Source organism: Struthio camelus, chromosome 7, assembly GCF_040807025.1.
Source record: "Struthio camelus isolate bStrCam1 chromosome 7, bStrCam1.hap1, whole genome shotgun sequence".
Taxonomy (NCBI): domain Eukaryota; kingdom Metazoa; phylum Chordata; class Aves; order Struthioniformes; family Struthionidae; genus Struthio; species Struthio camelus.
In genome coordinates this window covers 16795789-16814467 of record NC_090948.1, presented here as the reverse complement: position 1 = coordinate 16814467, position 18679 = coordinate 16795789, and the positions used below count along the sequence as shown (strand labels likewise).

Below are 18679 nucleotides of genomic sequence, written 5' to 3'. Positions count from 1 at the left end.
TTCCACATGTCCAAGCTGTATGTTCTTGGACACACAAAATTAACCTTCTTACAAAAGACTCCATAAACGTAAGTGTAACAACAAAGAATAAAGAGATACCTGCAATACTATATTAGCTAGCACATGGCTTTTCTTCTCTTTTTTTTTTTTTTTAAAAGCACCTTTTCCACTTGAGGTGGAACAGCCTACCTTGTATTTGATAGAACGATTTCAGGCACTTAGTAATACATTTCTAAAGAAGGGTAAAAGGGCTAATTTAAACCCCATCAGTAGGGTACTCTGACGATAACCTCTATTCCACAGTTTCAGAAAAAGAAACATTCACATACCACAATCACTTGCAGAATTTGCTTGTTAAAAAACATTGTTGATAGAAAGCAAGGTTTCCCATTTAAAACAAGCCCTGCAACACTGTTACAAGTTATTCATCTGTGCTCTGCAGAACAAGTCTATTTTTAAGGTAGAAAGAAGACATTTCTTGTAAATGCATAAACAGGGAAGCTATTGTACAATTCATGGGTATCATTTTTACAGCCTCCACCAGGCTGTCACAGAAATAGTATTTTAAAGAGATCTGCTTTCACACTATGACCAGAAAGAAAATAAATCAATCAGTCCTTCAGTCAGATTATATATTGATCTCTAGAACAACAGATAACATTATAATTTTCATGACCACGTGACCTTGCCTTATCAGCAAGTGTACAGTCTATTTTGCAGACTATTTCTTGCAGCTCCCAGTAGCAACAGCACACTTGTCTCCAGAGTTTGGCACATGTCCATCCCTTTTGCCCTTCTTCAGAAAAGCACTCATGTCTATGAGCCTATATTCTTCCAACAAGTCTCTACTCTACCAGTTATATCGAACTAGTCACTATTTTCCTGTAATGACATCTATCACTTTTCCACTTTACGTTTGAGGTAAAAGTGCGCACTCTGAATTGTCTGTCTTTGCAACAAGAATGCCACTAATGGATCGCAATAGGATGCAAGACACTTATCAGTCCTACCTTGTTCACTAGGTTCTGACTGAGACTTTCTGACAGTAAGGTCCAGAGGTGAGTCTTGGTCAGCCATGAGAAGTTTGCTGAGCACAGGGTTCTGAGCAGTTGCAGCCGTGGGAGAGGAGGCGACCAGAGATGCTTTCAGCAGGCTTTGGTTCTTTGTGCTATTGGGCTGGCTGGAGTCCTGAGTAGAGCTATTTTTTGAGGTATATTCAGCAGCAAACTGTCGGATCATTCGCTGCATGATCTCACGGGCCACTAGGGGAATATTGGGGTCAGAGACCCTAGGACTGTCTGCAAACATTAGAGATTTTTTTTTAAGGATCCACTTAAATAAAACAGCTTTTATATTAAAAATAAATAAATAAGTAAACAAACCAATGTTTATTAAAAAAAAATCCAGGAAAAAAAAGCCAGAGATAAAATAGTTTCTATAGAAGATGTACTTTAGCCTTAGGATACCTGAACAAGAAGCATTACTAATTCTAATATAACCTCCCCAAAATAAGAGTTTCCTATGCGAAATAGGCAGTCTCATACTTTGCTTTCAAATATATCCAACCAGACCTTTTTAAGGGGTGGAAACATAAAGGAGAGCTAGACCCACGAAGAAGAGTACCAAGCAAAGAAATTCATTACAAAAAGTAGAACAGGTTATTCATGGAAGAACCGAGTAACTTACCTGCAATTACAGACTTGGGGGGGGGGGGGTGAGAAACAGTTGTAGTAAGGCCCTACAAAATTACCTGTAAATCAAGCTCTATAGTTCTGATCCACACACTTCAAGATAATTTACCTTAAAGATAAGAAGTTCAAGCATCTTCCATCCCATTCTATCTATTCCTTTTGTCATTTCTATCATTATAATCAATGCAGCATCAAATACTACCCAAAGAACTTTCAGATATGAGAGAGAGAGAGAGAGAGAGAGAGAGAGAGAGAGATCAGATTAAAAGTAATTCTATTTCTAAAACAGCTACTAAACCTATTAGTAAGAAATGTGAAATGGAAGCTGCTTATTTATAATAAACAGTGTATAAATACAAAGGTATATGAGGATATAGGCAACAAAAAATATATTAATTCAAATCACTATTTTACACAAGTAGTGATTCATGATGTTACAGCAAATCTGTAGCTCCTGAACCACAGGAGCTAAGTCCTGCCACTCCAACTCAAACACTGCTTGTGTTCTCTGGCCAAATCGGGTAACAAATCAAAAATGCTCCAGAAACAGCTGTAAAGGTTCGATTTTCTATTTCTGGAGAAAGATTCAGAAAAAATTGTGCAGAAGAGGACCAAACAAATCTTTAAAAATAGCTCTCCAGAAGGAACAATAGCAAAGTGTTTACTTCCTCTTCAAAAAAAACACCCAAAACAAAAAAAATGCAAGTTGAAAGGTAATCTGTCACAACTGAACTATTAGAAGTATTAGTAATTTGCGGGACATTTCAGTGCTAGATTTGCCTTTTACCCTCACTTTTGACAAAAATGGATCAATGGGGCAAACCCACTTTAGAGGTATCTGCAAAGGATGACCGATACGGAGGTTTGAGGGTGCAGCTGCCCACAAACCAGAGAGCAGAGTAAGCAGTTACTCCATTTCTTGACGAGCAGCCATACTGAGCTCCAAATAAATAAATATCAAGCCCAACTTCCTTCCTGTGATGTACAGCCTTCTAAATCTAAGACCTTATACTAGTATAGTAGCTGAAAACTAAGAGGTTTATGTAAATACTTAATCGTTTTCCTGTAATATCTACCGGATGTTTTATTGTCACTAAGCATACGGCACACCAAAGTTTTAAGAAACCCCCAGAGATGAATCATACTTAAGTTTATGTATACTTATATTCCCAATTTCTTCCCAAATAGTCCACGAGGGCACAAGCCATAACAGGCTTTTTTCAGCTAGGATGAGTTTTCTTCTCTTTAAGCTCTCTGCTATAGCCTGTTGAAGGACACGTGAAAGGCACGAGGAAAGCCTAGAGAATTAAATTGAGGCACAAACCAATAGCCTTCTCCCAGTGCTGCCAACTATTTGACACGTGCCTGTAGCATGTGCCTGTGGTGCTCAGAGGAATGCAGAGCTCCCTGGTAACTAAGTTTTCTGAAGAAGAATCATGCTTTTTCTGTGCCTCTTCTGAGCATCTGCCATGCACAGTCACATGAGTAATTCAACAGTACTTACAGCTGGACATATTTCCAAATTCAGGAATATCATATATACCTACAGCCATAAAATACTGTCATCTGTAACTTTACAGACACAGCACACAGTGACTACCAAGAGCTTTCCAGTGCTGCTCAAGACTAACTTTCTGCTTGAAAATTCACTTCTGTGTAGCAGAGTAGCTACTGACCATGTTAAAGGCTTCTTGCTCAACATAAAACCTGAACTTTAAATGCTAAGGATTAGAGATATTCACAAGCAAGTGCAAAATATTTGCTGGTGGCTCTGCAGCACCACTTGAAATTAAACAGATGTTTATTTTGACTTTGCTTGGCTAGTTGTTAAAAAAAGAATTTAATTAAAGCACAGAGATTATTACAGAAGAAAAATACAGCAAATATTTATCAGCTGTATAAAAAAATAGTACACGTGAGCTTTAAAACTTAATATCCTTTATGTATTTTTTCTATACATAAGCCCTAGAAAGGCAATAGCAACCAAAAAAGGTGTTCCAATAAACTGTCATAAGAGGGTCCTATCCTGCTACAAGGTGAAAGTATCAGAGAACTTGATACTATCACTCTGCTTTCGCTGGAAAGTATGACTATTTGATAGAAGCATTACTGAGTCTGAGTGCCACAGGCACAAAGCAGAAAGAAAATAAATAAGATTAATTTACAGTAAACCTGTTCAGAAAGTTTGCTGATACTGTTAATTACCTACATATGTTAAGTACATGAGTGCATATGCTTGACCTGCAACAGGCATCTGTTCACAGAACATCTGCATTTTCTCTGATCTGCTTGAGTTACGAAACACCAGTCTCAAACGTTACTGGCAGTGAGGAAGGAAAGAAAAAGAACTGATCGCTGGCATAAAGCCAGGAGAACCAAGTCTCTCTGGACAACATAGGCGCTTCAGAATACTGCCATGCTTTGTGCCCTCTGGTGTGACAGGGCCTGGGGATCTCATGGCTCTTGCATAAGTTAGAATAACCCTTCAAATAATCAAAATACAGCCAAGCTTGACAGTTGTTCACTACAGAATCAGAACTGACTTCCTTCCAGGCTCCTTCCCCTCCCTTACATGCTCTTGCTCCAAGCACAGACTTGCCAGAGGAAGGAAAGAAAGTGCATATTCAAAAAACAAAACAAAAACTAAAAACAAACAAAGACACACACACACACACACACACGACACCTCAATGATTCTTAAGATGTATGAAGTGATTTTGTAATCCTCATTCTGTGTATTTGAGGGCATCTGACCATGGACAGTGTTAAATCCATTATTAGCGCATTATAATATCTGCCATTTTTTTCCCCCCAAGTTAGGAAAGTATTCATTTCTCTAGAGATACACATAAGAGTCACATGTGAAATTTTAAATTCAATGTTAAACAGATAAGGCATCAAAAAAAATTGTAAGTGATGAAAAGGAAGTGTTTTTCCATCAGAAGACAATATGGAAAAGCGTTTGGTATTATTTTTTCTAGATTTTTATTTTCTTAAATCACTCCTGGATTTAAACAGAAAAGGGGATAAATTTTAAAAAAGGCAACCTCAACTTTAAAGGAAAAAAGTCTCTGAAAGGGGAGACTTGGAATAAAAGAATTATCTGAACTATCTGCAGTAATGCAGTAACCATCCTTCATACCATCCTACATGCTTTACGCAAGACATCACAATGTACAGTTTGTATTTATTCATTTAAGTCATAAAAAGAAGGCTAAAATACTGTTATCTACTTAAAACACCTTTAAATATTTTGGTCACTGGGAGGATGGGCTGAGGACTGGCTACAGCAATTTCTAATTTGTTAAACTGAAGCCCTGCATTGTGCCCCCACAGATAGCTTGGAATTACTGATTTGGCAGATTTTCCTCACACATGGGTTAGACTGATAAGTACAACATACTGTCATTCAGGATGCATTTGGAAGCAACCTCTGGATTGCTGTTCCTCAGATTGGTAGAATACAGTGAAATGAGTTTTGTGCTTTCTTAAGAGTACAGTTTAACTTGCATAACTCCAGCAGAGATTTACAAGATTTTCTACCATTTAGCTACTATTACAGTTCTCTGTATATTTGACAATACAAATTTTCCAATTCTTCTGCTGATCGTTTCTCATATTCCCCCCTATATAGCACTATTTTAGCAAAATTTTATATCATGGATTGCAGGAAAAAAAAAATCACTACAGACCATACTCAGAAAGAAAAGACTGCTGACCTTTAAGGAAAAATTGCATTAGAACAGATATTATTAAAAAAAAAAAAGAATAATTCCACAACACACACCCAACCAACCAAAAACAAAACACCCCCCATACCACACCACCACCACCGCTCTCCTCTACCTCAAAACAGCCTGCTCGCCTAACCACTGGTGTCAGAGAAGCAGTTCTGCTGGCTAAGAATTAATTAATCCCTCCAAAACTACAAAAGCACCAGTGTTCTCGCAGATAGTTTTGTCTCAGGGTTAGATGTGGTGCACTTTCTTCCTCTCTCCCAAGACCACACTGTTGTACTGATACATTATTTGAGAGTAAATTGATATTCTTGATAAATATGTAAGATAACTGAAAAATACTGAACATACAATGACTACTTGAACATCCCATCTTTGAGATAGCTGCATCACATGCAAAAAAGACCAGTAAAAGATACCATTTTTTCCCCCCCCGTTAAAACCAACCTTTTCTGTAAAAGACTGCATTGAGGAACTCTTCCGCTTGCCTCTCAAACCGAATGATTTTTGCTTGCTCTTGTCTAAGCAGAGCTTCTTGTCCAGCTTCCGAGGCTGGCTCATCCAGACTGACTAAGTGTTCCTGCAAAGATATTTAATATCTGTAAGTTCTTTCTGCCTGCAAAATTAGAGAGTTTTAAGCATTAAATATTTTATTAAATTCAAAACTTTGTTATACACTCAGCACAGAGTTAGATCTATTTAAATCATAACTTGAATTTTTGGCCTCTCCAGTACATTGTACTTTGCCCTGTTTTGTTGTCATAAATGTAATAGAAGACTAAAAGATTTGATAGCAGTATGGGAAATAAAAGCCTACCATAAAGGAAGTGATTCAGATATTTTACCTTGCATTTTGGCCACAAACCTGATTTCTAACGCTTGCTTTTCAGCTAGCACTTTTATTTCTGTAAGAACTAGTTCCCGAGGATAGAACACAGAAAATTCCACTTATTCTACACAACATTCATGCACACTGAGCAACAAACAGGTCCTCTGTCAAAAGACTTAGCAGCAGCTACTTTTAAGTGAAATAAACTTAGGTACACTGCCTGCAACACCTGTGATGAGTTCAAGTTCATTATATCTCTTACAGCTCAACTGAATCAACTGAGTTATCTCAAAAATATTTCAAAACAAGTGTTTTAACTAGGATAATTAAACTGTGCAAAATGCCAGAGAAAAGAATAACAGCTATAGAATAAGCTATACATCTTAAATATAAAACAAGAACTGGAAGACTATGGTTACAAAAATACAAAATCCAAGTGCTTGAAAACACTTTTCTCCTTTCCTCTTTTCTTTTTTTCCCCCCCACTTCATTGTCTTGTTCCTGCTCAGTAGGATAATAATCCCTTTCCTGGCCTCTTCCCTCCCACTTTCATTTTAAGCAATATTAAAATTACTTATATTTACCTACTGCAGGAATGCATACAAAACCACTCTTTGAGTTTAGGGAGTGTTTTGTTTTGTTAGCCTTTACATAGTATCAGTTACCATAACATCGAGGCTATCTTTGGCTTTTTTTGGCCTCCAGAGTACAAGCCAATTTCAGGTAAGTATTGCCATGAGGCAACAAGGGAAGGAAACAGAATTTGCAATTCATTTATAATTTGCAATAAATGCAAACCAATAAGTCATTCTTAAGTTTGTATCATCTCAACCTCAAGAGGTTTCATGAAACGAGGTTACATAACCAGCACGCAGCAAGTTAACGAACACAGCAGTCACATGAACTACGTGCAAAGGGTGATACATTGAAATGCTGTGGACTCTGGCCTGCACAATATGGGCTCTGACCAGAGGACTTGAAGTTTAACAGCTTCCAAAAGTTTTCTCCATCAAAAGCAAGGAGGGGATACTATCTCAGGCAGGATATAAAGACAAAGTAGTAGTTTATCCTAAAAGTCAAAGGGTGAGAACCATGCAGTCATAGAGGTAACAGGTGATGAAAACAAGATGTTGTTCTATGAAGGTAAGATTTTCAGGAAGCAAAGTTGTAAAAGTCACAAAATTACTTCAGCTTTTTCATATCAGATAGATTCCAAGCTTGCTCTCAAACCCGTGGGCTCTCACAGCGGAGAGAGACCAGCGCTTCCGAGATAATTCTTTTAAAGAATATGAATTCAAACTCTTTGGGTTAGCTACAATCAAAGAGTTTACTTCTGTACCAGGTACTCCTGTACCAGCAGTGCTCCTGGGTTACACCAGCCCTCTAGAAACACATCACAAAATTATGTCTGAATTTTTAAGACTTCAATATGCAAGTGTCTATATAGGACTTCACAGTGAAAACATACGTGGAAAGTAAGCCTAACATTTTTGAAAGAGCTCTTCTTCAGGTGAGACTTCACAGAACATACTTTCATTCTCTTTTGGAAACTGTGCTTTTGTACCTGACAAAATTTAACGCAGGATCCATCCTGGTTATTAACTGCCATCCTGAACTAAGATCATCATAGCTCAGTGATCTTTCAAACATTATCAGGATAACCACAAACCCAGCTTATCAGTTTGCCTAAAAAGGAGACATTTGTGCAAATCAACTAATAACGTAACTAATCTAGGCACAACAAAAACATTGAGACATTGGAACATCTAAGCACTTAAAGACAAAATGCTTAAGTTTCACTTTAAGAGGAACCTCTGCAATATTAAGCACAGAGATTTGGCTAGATAAGATCTATTAAATTTAATTAGCATCCTCTGGCTAACGTCCCACAAGCCAGGGCAAAAAGCTTACTTTCAATCCAAAGGACAAACAGAATTCGGAATTAAAGGGAATACTCCTTTAATCGGATCTGACATTTTGCCCTTTGACAGACTGTAACAAGGAAAGAAGCCTAAAATAGAAGTAACCTCTGTCCCCAAGGTAATGCATTTAAAGTTTTCCTAGTACTTTTTGCAACTAAGACATTACACAGCAAGAATCATAGCTTAGCCACTGTGCAAGCTGAGTTCAGTGGCAGCAGGCCTCACCACAAATAAGCATACTCCACATTATTCATGTAAAGTTAACGTATGAAGAGTACAATTTTAATCTACCTAGGCTAACACCAATTTAGTAAAGCTCTGTATTTTCTACATAGAGGAAAAAAATGATGAAAGTGGGATCAGGAAGACAAAACTAAGTGGCTTACACTGGTGACTATCTGAGTAAAGGACTATTTGATCTGCATTCAGGAGGCAAAGCGAAGAGCGAGGGAACAGCCTTACTCAGTTCTTACCCCTCAAACTAAGGAACAAACGTATCTTTACCGGCATGAATCTTTATCAGTCTCCATTTTCAAAGCGTGAAGAAATGCACAGTTATATTAAAAAAAAAAAAAAAAGTCAGCTTTAATCTTGTGCATAGGGAAAAAAAAGTCTTCAGCTGTTTTTTTGCCATCTTCAGTACAACACTGACTAGATGAAACAAATATACAGGAAAAAATTCTGCTTTAACTCTATTATTGTATTTCTTTCTTTTCTTATTGTGTCAGAATTATTCCAGCAATCTCTGCAGCTGGTTCACTGCTAGAGGGAAAGTTAACAAGTTTTCAAAGTATGCATTTGATTGTGATTATTATTCAAAGTCTACCTTGAAAAGTTTTTCTTGCTTGTTATCATTTCTTCCCAGCAACCATTTTTGGATCCACTACTTCCAGTCTTATCCTCTCATTCTACAGTACTGAATCATATCAAACTTTTCAATCTCAACATGCAGGTAGCAGGAACTGGAAATCATTACTAATACTTAGGTAGCGTTGTCACTGGTTAGAAATATCCTGAAAGAGTCAGTTATTTTTACATACTATTTATAACACATCATTCATTTGGTTCACTTTGTACTTCTCTTCACATGGGAAGAGACTCTCAAAGCATCAAATTCCCTCACTGAACATTCAGCATCCCTGGACTGAATAACAAAGCCTCAGGAAAAGCTTCTTGGAGTGGTCTGCGCAGGATCCAAAAGGATGGAAGAACTTTTTGCGTATTAGGATATACAGTACAACAATGTAATTAAGTCAGAGAGTTACAGGGCCCAAGTCTTCAAAATACAAGGTCAACACATGACTTTGGGAATCCACCTAATCCTGGACAACCTGGCCTCATTAGCTGTAGGGCTGGATCCTCCTTTTGAGACCCTCCTTATAGGCAACATTGATACAGCAGTTCTAAACCCTAAATTGCAGGCGTGCAGAGAAAGGTACGATGCAGGACGCTTTCGTATAGATATGGCAACAGCAGCTTCAGGTTTAGGCCACATGCAGATGGTGCAGGAAGGGCCCATAAGCTGGAGCAGCACAAGCTAATTCCTACCTGCTTGGAGAAATAGAGAGAGGCAGCACCTCCAGCTGACAGGCCAGCACAGACCCAAGTGATACAGGCCAGCCTCTGCATCCCACCATGAGGCAAGATCAGGAGTAGTGAGTAGGAAAGGACTGTTTTGGCACCCCTAGGTTGTCTTCTCCAACACTTACACTTCTTAAGGTTGTACACTCTTTTTAGCTTTTAACTAATGGAAAGGAGAATAATCTACTATTATTTTCTGCAGACAAGCTGTGCAGACACCAGAGATATGTTGCTCGTCTTCTTCCCTTCTCTTCTTCCTACCTGCAAGATTAGATCAACCCAGTTCCTTCAGCGTATCTTAAAGAAATCCAGAACACAACCTAATCATTCATGTCATTTCAACGCTATCCAGTTTGTCCACATCTTTTCTAAAAGATGCGCCCAGCTGAGGCTTTACCAGCATTCAGGGAGAAGAGTAATTTCCTCTCCATGTATCAAACAAATGCCTCTGTTGTTGAAACATCCCCAAAAGAGCTTACTACTTTTGTGACGCTACCACCTTTCAGGCATCTTTAGCTCGTGACATGATAAAACATTTTTCAGTCTCTTCTATACAGTTTCTTTAATGTATCAAGATCACTTTCAATTCCGAGCATTCCCTTTGAACAATTTGCAACCTTTCCCAACTGAATATACACGCTTTCATATTTAAGAAATTATATTACTTCCTTAATAACCAAGGTAACTGATGTCAGGTTTATCAAATTCAAAACAATTTTAACTGATCCACAATTACTGAATGTAATTTATTACCTATACAAGGAAAAAAAAAATCAAAATAAGTGGAAATACAATATGCTTACATTCACATCTATGCGCAAGCAAAACTGCTACCCAGCATTACTACTGAACATATTGGAGATTATTACAAAGTGCCTCTTCAGGTTCTAACCTCCATATCAAATTATTTTAAAATCATTCCATGCAAAATTGACAGTTGAAATGCCTGAACCTTTTTTTTTTCCTCCTAAGTGATGAAAACCATTAGAAATATTTCAAAGCATCTTCCAGCGCACTTAAGATCACTGCACACAGTTTAAACACATTTTAAATCTATCAAAATCATAAGAGTTCTGCAACTTTCACCTTATTTTCAGATATTTCCTTTGCCATCTTAAATTATTCTAGGAGTTAACACTTTAAATGACAGCAGCAGCTTCTCATCAGAATTGTTCAGACACTTACCACAGTTCATTTCTCATTGTTTATGTTCCTTCACAGTGAAAGGACACCAGATTGAGAGGGTGCTATTATGACTTATCGTAATGAAGTAATGGCATAATATTATATTTAAGCTGCTTGTTTAAAGCAATTACAAGCTTTTAAATCATCTTAAACATTTTCAAATTCAAAGTTACTCTGATATGACTCCTTCAAAGTTCACATGTTGTATCCTACTTCCATAATTGTTTACAATTTAAACAAGAAAAAAAAATTGTTAGAAATCCTGACACTGGATCCAAGGCATTTTATAGTACTTCAAAGACCAGATTCTACCTTCTGTCATGAGACTCCAAAAAAGTGCTCCTATAAGTCGTTTTCTCTCTTGTTATTTTTGTAGTTTAAATATATCTATAAAACAGTTAATATGCTTAAGAGTATTATCCTTCTTGTTCTGCTCTAATGAGATTAGTTCCCGTTTTTTTAATGCATATGAATTGCTTTATGTAGCTTTAGACAAGTCTTTCTGTCCCCCCCCCCCCCCCCCCCGAGGAATATACTCAATTCCAAATCTTTCTTTTTAAGGATTCCTTTCCATCTGCCCCCTCATTACCACTGCTTTCTTCTGACCTTACCTCCTACCTGCATCTTTTTCCAAAAAAAAAAAAAAACACACAAAAAACAAAAAACCACCAACCTAAATCAGGCACGGCACTTCAACTATGAGCAAATTACAGTAGACTACCTTATTTTATGCAAATGTTCTACATGGAGACATCCCTTAGTAACAATAGCTTTGTTAGTTTACTTAACCAGCTACCCTGAAAAATTAAGATCCATAATTAAGAAAAATAAGTTTAGTACACTTAAGTTCAATTTGTCCAAACTGATAGGTCTTCTCTGTACTGCAAGATTTTAGAAGGAAAAAAATATCATTAAAAAGTTTGCAAACTACACTATCTTAAATCTTTTCTATAAAGTATAAAGAACATAAAGAATTGAGAATCGCCACATTTTCAGACTATCCAAATGAGAGTTCATCATGTTTGATAACACAGAATACAATCTATTTCCTCTCACTATGAGATGGCTACAGCCAAGAACTTTTGTCTTTCATGTCCTTCAGCATACATTCATTTCTGCACACAGATACTTGTGTTAACAAGCTAATAGTGGTTCCTTAAATAATTATTTTCTCTCTGATCATACCATACTGAGACATATGATATTTTTAATTATATCACAGTTAACAGAAGTAAAACAAAAATTTCAATTTCTAAAAGTTTTAGATTATTCCACATAGCCCTTTGGATGTAGGCAAAAATAAGATGTCTGGGAGATTATATCTGCCTACTCTATCTGTATTTTATCATCCCTTTCAAATGACATTTAATTCTGTTCCTCTATCAAAAACTGTCTTGTATTTTGACTGTCAAAAAAAAAAAAAAGCATTTGCTTAGTATGCTCCATCCTCCAAGTCAGAGCTACAGCTACAAATAAATTAATCTTTTCAGAATACTTCAGCAGATGGTTCCCCATCCTTTGAAGGATGCATGTAACTGAATCTGATCGCTTGTAAAAGCAAGAATTAACATCACTGAACGGGGTGGGAGAGCAAGGGCAGGTTTTTCCTTAAACAGCTCTACCGATAAACTAATCATGACCTCCAACTTCCATCCTAGAGTCCAGAACTCAGCTCTTCAGCACAGCTACCAGTCTCCTAAATTACAGGTCATTCATATGGGCAAACGTAATCCAGGAAAAAGCAAAAGGCTGTTTACTATTTTTTAATCTTGTCAAACCAAATACATACATGTCACTCAAAGGCAAAATCTAGTACATTGATTAATTACTCTACTAATCCAAGAGGGAAATTGGTAGAGATGCAGTCATTAAAAAAAAAAAAAAAGCCACAACTACACACAGCTATGTGGTTTATGGCCAGCTTACTCTCACCAGCTGCGATATCTGTTACACACCTTTCAGCTCTGTAACTCACCACTACACAGGCACAAACCCAAGTCATCCCGTATTGCCCACTTCTTCTCCCAAGAATCTAAAAGGATGAACATGAACAAAAATAAGAACAGAAAAACAAACCACAACAAGAAAAACACAACACTGAAGAAAAGGTGAGGCACAAAGCACAACTGCAACCACACTGTGTACTAAAAACAGACAAATCAGGGTAGTTACAAAAAGCTTGAGTCTGAAACGCCTTAAGAAGAGTTAAAGATATCAATACAGCTGTTGCAAGGAAGAGGTTTCAAACAAAACCAGTACCATTCTTAACTAAATTCTGTCCATCAGCAGGAGATCTAAATGCCAAATGAAATGATAAACTTTTGAAACAATTAAGTCTCAGAAGTTTTATTTCAAATTATGATGTTGTTGTTAAATTCAGACTATTTGAAGACACCCCCACAAAAGGTGGGGGGGGGGGGGGGGGAAGAAAGGAAAAGAAAAAAGGAAGATGATGATTGATGTTGTATTGCAAGCTAATGGCATCAACAACAGTCAACAGTTTGGTCTACCCATAAAGGAAAGGAAGCACTCCCACCTCACCCTCTCTTACCAGACACGGGGAGTAGGACTCACTAGTCTTCGAAGGACACATTCCTCTTCCCCCCAAAAATCCACAACAGAACCAACACAAACAGGAGGGGCGGGAGAGGAGGAAAATAAAAATCCTATAGTATTCCAAAGAGGCCTCAGATAACCCAGTGACAAGCATGAGGAGAATCAACAGGATTAACAGTCACAAGTCTGATTTGACTAGACTGGTCCCCCCACCCCCAAAACACCAGTGCTATCTGGCCATCCAGCAAACAAGCAGGCTTATAAAGCCATCCTCACTGCCTCAGTTTATCAACCAGCTGCAAGAAAAACTGCTTAAACAAGCATTTTTGGCTACTGAAATGGGAAGTGATAGAAATTGCTATGCAAGTCCATAGTGACTGACCCTAACTCAGGCTTCGTTAACTCATATTTGTCTCTGGCCCGCTCACAGTCTATAACCTCCTTCCTCCTCATCTATCACTTTTGACTAACAACGCTGCAAGTCCCCAATGCATCCCATCTCATTCTGCATGCACAATCCTACAACCTCTTTAGATCACTGATGCCAAAGCACCATGGAGCGCCCCAGATGTGACCACATCGGCATCTTTCTTTTGCCCACTTGAAAACACCACACAACACAATGGGTAACCATCTGAGGATCTTTAATGTAAGTGATAACTGTCAACAGCATAAGGTATACATCACTGGTTTGCAATGATACTCATAATTACGGGCTACATTTTACTAAGTGAAACTAGAAAGAAAAAGCTAGCACAGTACCTTCAAAATATAAACAGTGATATCTAAGCTTTTGACTACAGGTTGTGTTTAAGCTTGAAAAGACCAAGATCACCATAATCTGCACACTGCATAGTGGACATTCGCATCCTAGGTTTTTATCTTCACCTAACAATCACAAGTTTTCAGAAGCTTTATTTTAAGTTACTGTGGGCCTACAAGGATGACAAAAATGTAAGCAGCCTTTTTAAAAATCCTTATCTCCTAGCCTACGACCAGTCTCTTGACCATACAGCAAAATTCATTTCTAGGATAAATTCAATGGCTTGGCTTGAACTCTACTAAACATGTCATCTCATAAAAAAGACAAAATTCAATAAGCCAAACAAGACAGTACTAATAGCACAAGCCTACATAGAGCTTACCTGCTGTCAGTCTCAATGAAAGAGCTGTGCCTTAAATCTTTTCGAAACGTAAGTGTTCTTCCCCCTCCCCCCAAAAGCCTTAAAAAAAAAAAAAAAAAAAAAAAAAGGTAATACAAAAACCAAAAGTAAACTGGCAACATGGTTAGTATCAGTGTCAACAGCATGGAACCTCCTTTACAAAAAAGTCATGTTGCCATACACACCAGCTCTTGCAGCTGAAAGGGTGTTTTTGTTTCATCTGCAAGTGTATAGTGATCCAGTTTGCATGTCATATTACACCACGCAAGAAGCGGCAGTCGCTAAGAGTTCCAACAAATGAAGTTTCACCAAGACGGATGAGCCTCCCTTCCTATGCTATAGGGCAACCATTATTTTAAACACACGGGATGAGCAACAATCACGTGTAGCTGTATATGAAACAATGGCTAACATGCTATAATCTGGTTATGAAAGCACAGGCTGCAAGTGTACTATGTCAGCAAAGCTGACTCGTCTACATTTAGGCTGTGACTTGGTTATAAACAAGTACAGTGAAAACCTTGCCATATATATGAGCCTTTTAATAAAAAAAGGTTATGGCCCACAGGGACGAGAGATTCCAAGATACGGAACAAGACTCTAGGTTGTTAAAACAGACCACATTTCCTTACTAAGGAGAGGGCCAAACTCCGATTGTAGTAAAGGTACATAAGCTGCAGTTTGCCCTCCCCTGCAGAGAGTTACATGATCCCTACAAGATCTCCCTTACAAATACCCACCTCCCCCCCCCCCCCCCCCAAAAAATAAATAAATAAATAAATAAATAAATCACAAAGGGCCACTGCACAGAAAAATCCACATCACACCACCTAGGAAAAGTTGCAGAGAAGAGGGAAGTCTCTGTCCGTTAACTTGTATTATTTTATTCAGAAAATGTTTTTCCAAAGGAGGGGAAAGGGGTAGGAGGTTGGGATTTTCCGTGTTCAGTAACTAGGAGCAACAAACTTCCCCCCGCCTTGTCCCTCCCCTGCAACTGCTAGCTTCACACATCTGCATTGTTACCTTCACTTTTTCTCTTCTCAGGCAGCAGAAAAGACAATTTTCATCAAAAGACCAATCAGAAACACCTTCAGGCTCACAGTCTGTAAATCAGAGGAATAGCAGATTACTTCATATTCATAAACCACGACATAACTGGAGCCAAAAGAGAAATGTCAAATTAAATACCTGTTTCACAACACTCTTGCCTGCATTCTGAAGATGCAAGCTGCATTTCAGCCATATTTGTAAATCCCCAGATTTCCAAACTGCATACATTTGATCTATGCACAACAAATCTGTTTTTTCTGAGCACTGCCAAATACACTCCCAGCTACATAAAGATGAACGCACACTCATTAGTAATTTTAGCCAATATGAAACTTACTGAGAGCACTGCCTGGGGGAAGGGGGGGGAGCACAAATCACCACGGTAACACACATTTTCTAGAGGCAGAGCTGGGGCTGCTTCTGTCATTAGAAATGCAGAACAAGGCACAAACATAGAGATTGAATACCTTTAAACAAACTGAGATCTTTTAATAATCCAGGTCCAAACAGGCCTTCTAGAATACTTTCAAACCCTAAAAGCAAATAAAAGAATTGTTAGCTTTCTAGATCAAAGTACGTCACTACAAGAATATTCACAATAACAGTTCTATATTTATCTGTTCCAAGAACACAGCTCAACATGTTTTCTCTTAGTATTACAAGATGTATGGGTCAATTGTGATGACTGAACTACTGACAAACCATAGCAGAATCTAGAGTCCCCTGACTTCTGTACTTTTGTAGATAGCTAGGTAAAAATAAAGAATGTTACAACACTGAAATAAACCATTTTGAAAAGAAAGTAGGAAGTTATAGGTTCTACAATATGCATCTCGGTGCCAGGTGATTTCTGCTTGCTTAAGCCTCCAAATGGGGGGGGAGGGGGGGGGGAAAAAGCACGCTTTCCCAGTTAAAAAAAAATATAATAATAATACTAGAAAAACCTTCAATCTCTGGTTGGCACCCAGTCAATTTTCTGAATTTCAGCAAGTTTTAGAATCAATTTTTCCTGAAAAGTTACACATTTGAAAAGAGAAAATACTAAGGAAAGATTCAGCAATGCCATTCCCTTAAGGAACCAAATACCAATCACGATACTGCTCATGCCATAGAGCTGCATCTAAAATACAGTCCGATTTACTTCAATTCCACAATTTATGCCTCACTAAAATAAATCTAACCAATTTTAGTTTATTCCAAAAGAGGAAAAGCCTTTTTCAAAATTACTGCCATTATTTGGAAATGTTAAATCAATATTACACTAAATCCCTGCTGGGAGTAAAATCTACAGAGCCATTAACTAGCCAATACTGTGAGAAGACAGGTTAACAGAGTGAATATGAAAAGCGCAAAGACTAAAGGGACAGACAAATTCCACCTACTTATAAAAACATATTCCCTAATATGGCTATAAAACTCAAGATTTTCTCGCTCCCTCTGTGTATGTATTTTTCCCCACCCCACACTTTTGCTTTGTACATTTTCTAACAGTTTGTATATAGCTGGTAAGCCAAATTCTCCTACTTGCCTGGATCTTTGAGAGGCAGAAGAAGGAATAACAGGATTTTTTTTTTTTTTTTAAGATATGAAAATACAGCTTTAGACTTGGAGAAACTTGTATGGGTGAACCAGGGCCATACAAACTACCTGAAATAGCCTTTTTAAGAAAACAGTCCAAAACTAAAGTAATCATATGCTGTAAGGGAAATCAATTATTACATTGCAAAACAGCAGTAATTCTAAAATAACTCTGACTGTATACAAATCTAATATCACAGTTATCTTTTAGACAGCAGTCTCATCTTCAAAAGGAAAGGACAAGTAGCATTATCCCCTACAGGGTGTCAGCCAGAGTTCCAGTGCCCTAACATCATTAGGTAACAGATGCTGGGCCCTACTGAATTTTTGGCCTGTAACACTATTTAGACAGCCTTTTGGCTGTGCCAGGGCATAACACAGTCCTTGATATAACGTCTAGCAAAGGCCAATGCTAAAAATCTAACTGTAAAAAGCAGTGAATGGGAAACAAAAACAGGCAGGAGTTATGGTGGAATAACAAATCAAGAGCAAAAAGAAATAGGGGAGAAATCAGAGAACAAGCTGGGAAAGGAGAAACTGGAAATAACATCCTATTGAACAGCACCTTGTCAGGCAGAGAAGTAGCACTGCCTCCAAAAAAAGCCAATTCAGGCTTCAGGAAGTGGCAGGAGCAGTGGGAAAGGGCCGACCAACCTGACCTAGAAGAAAAATAGGAGAATCAGGGTATTGACCCATAGGTTTATAACGCTGACACTTTCACGGGTGGTGACCCCTCACAATTCATAACTGAAATGAAACAAAGTAAAACAGCTAACCAACCTCCTTCTCTTTTTGTTATAAGCCAGAAGAGCTCAGAAATTTTACTCAAACTCACCACGCTTAAAATAGTAACTGCCAATGACTCATGCCCCACGGTTTGCCATGCATGCAATCGCACACCGAAATCCCTGCCAAGTTTTACAGCTTGGATATTGTACAATCATAGTTTGCTAGCCCACTGTTCTCAGTGATGCTAATGCCACTCAGTTTTTATTAATATTAAATATTGGATTTAGCAGTTGCATAGCAACAGCAGAACATCTTATGTGCAATGCTTGACATTAAAAAAGGCAAATAAGGGAAGTATGAATGTATTCAAAAATTATACTAGAGACTGGCAAAGCTGCCATGAAGCCCTGTTCCCCCCAAAATGCAAAGTGCAATGCAATAAGGTCAGTATAAGCCCTGCCATGTAATATTCAGTCATTCAGGACTCCAAAAGAGCAACCGTGTACAGTTAATCATGCATAATATACTGAAAACAAAGTCTTGTAAAAGGAACTGCCTACTTTTTATATTTTTCTTCTCTCCATTGTTACTGCTCTTAGAAGCTTGAAAAGAACATTTCTTTTCCTACCAATTGTCCTTTTCCATCTGGCAGATGATA

General features: G+C 37.9%; 1 protein-coding gene across 19 annotated transcripts in view; it reads right to left on the bottom strand.

Moving 5' to 3' along the window:
- Positions 1-18679, bottom strand: part of LCOR (ligand dependent nuclear receptor corepressor) — a 108699-nt gene that overhangs the window by 43478 nt on the left and 46542 nt on the right. For 9 of the 19 annotated variants that reach the window (XM_068949878.1, XM_068949879.1, XM_068949869.1 and 6 more), the window contains 4 exons: positions 17858-17951; positions 16182-16247; positions 15688-15767; positions 1011-1298 (listed from right to left, as the gene is read on the bottom strand). In XM_068949878.1, coding sequence (XP_068805979.1) covers positions 1011-1248 — 238 coding nt within the window. In that variant the 5' untranslated portion in view covers positions 1249-1298; positions 15688-15767; positions 16182-16247; positions 17858-17951. Of the gene's footprint in view, positions 1-1010; positions 1299-5875; positions 6009-14646; positions 14719-15687; positions 15768-16181; positions 16248-17857; positions 17952-18679 lie in introns of those variants that run through there. The other 10 variants (XM_068949882.1, XM_068949880.1, XM_068949881.1 and 7 more) reach the window with 6 other exon arrangements.